Genomic DNA, 6,008 nt, shown 5'->3' on the forward strand with positions numbered 1-6,008 from the left:
TATATATATATATTTTTTTTATTTTTTTTTTATTTATTTATTCTGTATGTACAACTACTACATAGAGGAAAACAGCTTGTGACTGCTTGAGATATTTGAAACCTATGGTCTGTATTATGTTTAATTTTATGTACATTTTTGATGCTTGTAATGTTTCTAGTGGATCAATATAAAAAAATCTATATTTATAATAAAATCCTTAAATCTGCAGTCTTTTTTCTACAATTTAGCTTTTCCTGTCATGTAGTAGCTTAAGTGGTGTGGATTGAAGATCAGCGATCATCCTGCATTGATCTGAAATACTAAGTTGATTTAATTCCTCACATCTGTTTGGGAGGTTCTGGCAGACGGATCCCTGACAGTGTCTCTGCTTGATGTATCAGAGATCAAACGCTTCCGGGCAGGTTCACTGCAGGTTTTCCCACTGTGTGGGAATCCCATCACAGCTTCATACCAGCGTTACAGTAGAGAGGATGTTGAGTCTACATGCTGTACTTTAGTTCAGCATGTTCCTTGATTTTGTTCATACACCCTAGCCTCTGAGTATCAGACACTTACAGCCCTTGGGCTTTTTTTCTTCTATACTAAGTGCATCTCTTTCTGTATGGCGTTGATCGTGCATAGACGCCTGCGCTGTTGTGCTCAAAATCTGTAAAATGCAGACTTAGCTAATCCCTGCTCTCTGCTCTTCTTTGAGTAGATCGTTCTCAAAGTCATGAGTTGAGACACATCTGCAAGCTGGAGATATGAAGTTGTTATATTGTGTTATTTTAAGGGATTGGTACTCTGGATGGCAGTGCCGAGAAGGAGAAGGATTTCCTGGGAAAATCGCAGAAGCAGGTACAATTTAACCCCGGCCAGACCACAGCCACATGGAGAGTGAGGCTTCTCTCTGATGGGAAATACGAGCAGTCCGAGACGTTCCAGATTATTCTGACTGAGCCGGTGATGGCTGTTTTGGAGTCACCAGCATTAGCCACAGTTGAGATTGTGGATCCAGGTGATGGTAAGTCCAACAGAAATTGACCAAACAATTTTTAATAAACATGCAACAATGCACAACTTCTTAAGGCATTTACACTTATCAGGTTTGGCTTGATTACAACAAACTGTGGTGAGATTGCTCTGTTATGGCGCTTTTCCACTGTGTGGTACGACTCGGCTCGGCACGGCTCAGTACGGCATGGCACGGTTCGGCTCGGCACGGTTTGCGTTTCCACTGCAGTTCAGTACCGCTTTAGAGTGGGCGGGATTATTCACATGTGGTTATAGTTGCGCCGCCTCTACTACCACGACTCCTAAAAAAACTTTTTCATTCCGCGTCGCCCCATCAAGCTCTCGCTGGATCCGCTCCTCTGCTATCAAGGAGAGGAACGTCTGTTCTTCCGCAACAGACAACAAAACTTTTTGGTTGTTAAAAAAAGGTGCGTTCGATCCTTCGCTGGCTGTGCTGATTTAAATCTAGCGGTTCTGTTGTGTTTGTGTCGCAAGTTCAGTGACGCAGGTAGTGACGATTCTCTCCGGCCAATCCGTGATCAGCAGAGTTTACACGTCACGTTTTGGTAACGGTACGGTTCACTTGGAACCCCAACCGAGGTGGTACTAAAAAAAGTACCAGGTACCAGGTACTGTACCCAGTGGAAAACCCCCCAAAAGTGAACCGTACCGTGCCGTACCATGCAGTGGAAAAGCGCCATTAGTGCGGTTCACTTGAATAAGTGTGAAAGCTGCCATCTGAACCTTGGTGTGCACCAAATAAGCGGACCGAGACCCACCCTTTTCAGGGGGTCTCGGTCCACTTCCAAATGAACTCTGGTGCTGTTTGACTGATATATATGAATGCAACATGGACCAAAGACATCTAAATTAACCAAAAACAGGATGTGATGTCACAAGGTACGTCCCTAAAAAGGCCAGAATGCTGAAGCGTACATGGTTCTTCTCATCATAGCAGCTTTGTTGCACGTTACAGTTCAGTACAGTTTTATACACTCTTTGTAAATTATAAGGTGGTAAAAAAATACCACCATATGTAGTCAAGTCACCTTTATTTATATAGCGCTTCATACAAAACAGATTGTTTCAAAGCAGCTTTGCAGTGGAAAATGGTGATTCAATGATGCAAACACAATTTAACTCTGCTGTAAAGCAGCTCTAAAAAACAAGAGTAAACAGTCATTATTCAGTTGAAGTCAATTCACTGTTAATTCAGTTTGGTTCAATACCTGTTTAATGTCCACCAATTATGGAATGAGTTTAATTAATCTATAAACCAGCTCTAGAGAAAACAGTAATGTCATCGTCCAACTCCGTTCAGTCTGTGCAATCAAGTCAATAATATTGCCGAATATCAAGTGTAAGCGAGTTAAAAGGTGACAGTGGCAAGGAACCCAAACTCCATCTGTGACAGAAATGGAGAAAAAAAAAACATTTTTAATTGTTTGGTAAAGTTTGAAAAATATACGTAATAATAGCTGTCCAATTAGGTTGTGACCGTATGCTTATGTCTTTTGTTTTGTATCTTTATGTACAATGTTTAAAAATGACAGTGTAACCACTAAGTGAACCAGGACTAAATGTATCATTTTTCTTTTTGATCCGGACTAAAAGAACCAAGAGAATCAAACTACTAGTGAAAAGATTTAGTTTACATTTTCATACCCACCAGAACTATAAAATTCAATACTTTATTACAGTTGAAGTATGTCATTTCTGCACCACTGGGCATCACTAAATGGAATTGGGAGATTAAAACGGGGATTAGAAACAAAATGTTTTTCATTTTGGTTCATTCTGAACAAAAACTGTGTTTTTTTTAATGTTCTGGTTACAAAACTCTGTGGCCTCCTTTCCAAATGGTAATCAGAGAACATTAACTGAATTTTTATTTTATTTTTATTCCAAGAAAGCGTTGAAATGAAGTAACAGCCATAAAAAATGACGACTTTCAAACTCATTAGAAAAAATCATATCAACCCCAAACTTTCGAACAGCGGTGTTCATATATTTTATCTAATGCACATTGGCTTTTTAAACACATACTCCTGTTCAGATTATATGAGATCAGAGTCCTTTTTCAGGCCCATTAAATTCTTAAAAAATATCCAAACATCACCGCTTCAGCCGCTCAATATACTAAACCCTTATTACATCTAGTGAAGATGTGAGTAAGTCAGAGGCAGGCAGGATGTTCAAGAGACCAGAAACACAACAAAGCTGCTAAAAACATCCCAGGCTATTTTATTTCCTAAAATTTTCAGTGTTGCAGATAAAAACACAGGCCTTATCTCTATACTGCAGATGCCTTTTCTCTCTTTCAGTGGACCTCAATTATCGTAGCATTTGATATCTCTTCCTACCTGTGAGCTTCCAGCGCACCACCCACCCCCGCATCTCGGCGGCCCTTCTTTTCATCTCGAATTCTGCGCACAGCTACACGTCTTGTTTTGAAAACGTCTCGTCGATAAATGTAAATTGTCGACCAGCATTTGAGAAAGGTTTGACACGTCTGCACGGGCTCCCTCTGTAATTAAATCGTTTGCATATGAAAGTTAGTTGCACAGGTTTTGAAGAGTCATTTTGGAGGGGGCGCCACACTTTTATGTGCGAGGACCCAAACAGAGAGGCATCAGAAAGCCGTAATGAGACACCCGTGCATAAACCTGTCACCAAAAACCTTTCCGAGCAGCTCTCATTACAAAATACAGCTTTGTCAGTCTGTTGATCAAACCACGTTCATCTCACACTGTTTTGGGTTTTCTCGCCGAGAGCCGTGACGGAATTATTTGTCTGTTCATCATCACAACATCATCTCATATTCTCACAATTACCGACGTATTTAGATGCGCAGTGTGAATAACCGGAGGCTTACGTTGTTTTATTCTGTGTGCTTTTGTCTTTATCGTCTCCTCGGGGTCCCTGGATAATTAAAATTTTCATTTACGCTATAATCCCAAACGCTGCGATAGTTTCCATCTGAATGTTACTTAAGCCTCGCTATCTTTGCAGAAGTTATTTCTCCTTAGAAAAAAAAGAAAGAAAACTCCACTGCTTCCCCAGTGAGCTAATTATCAGTCTTATGGTGGGGTTTGTTTGCTGAGGCTGATGCCCCATGGGAGGCTTAATGTGACGGAGTCTGGCTGCTCTTTCTAATGGCGAGAGGGAGGGGAGATGGGCCGGTTGGCATGCTGCGGTCCTGTTGCTCCATGTGTAGTTTTTTTCCTTTCAGGTTAATTATCCTTTTAGCGTTCATGTGTGTGTGGCAGTATGAGGTCGCCCTCCTTGCACATTAATATTTGAATGAGAGAGGGAGGTGGATTTCTTCCGACAGGGGCCTTTGGAGACCTGTCTGACCCAGTTGCCACAGAGCCGTTCACACATGATGGCTTACACCGACCTGCGGGCTCAGACAAAAGCTTGCATCTGGAGTCACATCTGTGACTGGGACGGCTGTGATATGACAAGCTTCCTGCTTTACAGCCAGAACCTTTCACTGCTCATTAGTGTAAGGAGCAATAAAGGAAGAGAAGAGGCTGGAAAGGCGTTTTAAAGATGCTTACTTCAACTTTGCTTTCTGGTTTTAATGTCTAATTTTGGAAATTTTCTATGGTTTAAATGGCTGTACCTTTCCCTGATTGAACACTGAAATACTTCATTTTAAAAATCATGTGAATTGAAAAGGTCAAGAAATCTACACTGCAAAGATACTTTCTAACTTTAAAAAAAGAGAAGCTTGAAAAGCAAAACTGTGTAGGACATTTAGATTTGTTTTCAAGTAATATATATTGAATTAAGTATATTTTAAGTATATTAATCCTGAATGAATAAACAATTCATTTTTCTTGTTTTACGCATAAACCACACTTAAATAACACTAAATTTAAAGTAGATTTATGCTTAAAACAAGAATAAATTAATTGCTGATGGATGGATGGTTTTAGATGAATGAATGGATGGATGGATATAAATGGATGCATGGATGTAGATGGATGGATACAGATTGTTGGATATAGATGGATGGATATAGATATTTGGATATGGATGGATATGGATGGATGGATATGGATGGATGGATATAGATGGATGGATGATATGGATGGGTGGATTGATATGGATGAATGATATAGACGGATGGATATAGATGGATGGATGATATGGACCGATATAGACGGATGGATAGATGGATGGATGATATAGATTTGGATCTTGTGCAGTTTTGCTTCTCAAGTAGTTAAGTATCTTGTTTAAGGGCATTTATTATTATTTTTATTGGAAAACAACACATTAATGCTAACTAAGAAAAAAAATTTTTGAATTTTTTTATTTTTTATTTTATTGATTGATTGAAGCATTTTAAGGCAGTGTATTTATTAAACAACAGCTGTTTACTTAATGCTTAATTTACTTATATATTCATTCAAAGTGAGTATAGAAAAGTACTATCTAAATAATCTGTTCTGATTGACACGTATATAATTAAATTCTGTCTATACCGTGCTATGCTGTAAATCAAAAGTAATTCAACCGCCTATCTGCAGAGGACTCTACCAAGAACTGAATATAAATGTGCAGGATTTTACTTTCTCATCAGCCTTGTTTTTGATCGTTACAAAACAAGGTCATTATTTTGGCCCCTCATGCATGAGACTTTCCTGTGTGAGGGTAAGAGATGGTCTAAATACGTAAGCCTTATACCTGAGGCTACATAGATTCGCCTCATTGTTATTCTTTTCTCACGGCCAGCTAGGCCTGTCGCGATAATTAAATAACCGTCTAACCGCGATTATTTGATCTAAATTTGATATTCAGATCTATTTGATCTGAAACAACCGCGATTATTGTGCTTTTTATACGAGACAAGGGGGAGTCATACACCAAAAGAAACAGAAGAGCACCAGTTTGCTTTTCATGCACTGTATAGCCTATACAGGGCTCCAGACTCATTCTTCCCACTGGTCCCTCTTTTGCAACTAACTTTCTCAGCTGGTCGCACGAGCACATGATTTGGT

At 39.4% G+C, this 6,008-nt stretch overlaps 1 protein-coding gene across 1 annotated transcript in view; it reads left to right on the forward strand.

Annotated features, from left to right (window-relative positions):
- The window catches only part of LOC107718779 (FRAS1-related extracellular matrix protein 2-like), a 52,499-nt gene that overhangs the window by 19,212 nt on the left and 27,279 nt on the right, over nt 1-6,008 (forward strand). The window contains exons 4-5 of the mRNA XM_016526006.1: nt 776-1,010; nt 1,089-1,114. Coding sequence (XP_016381492.1) covers nt 776-1,010; nt 1,089-1,114 — 261 coding nt within the window. The remainder of the gene's footprint in view (nt 1-775; nt 1,011-1,088; nt 1,115-6,008) is intronic.

The sequence above is a fragment of the Sinocyclocheilus rhinocerous genome, unplaced genomic scaffold, assembly GCF_001515625.1.
Source record: "Sinocyclocheilus rhinocerous isolate Xijiao unplaced genomic scaffold, SAMN03320098_v1.1 scaffold1655, whole genome shotgun sequence".
Lineage (NCBI taxonomy): Eukaryota > Metazoa > Chordata > Actinopteri > Cypriniformes > Cyprinidae > Sinocyclocheilus > Sinocyclocheilus rhinocerous.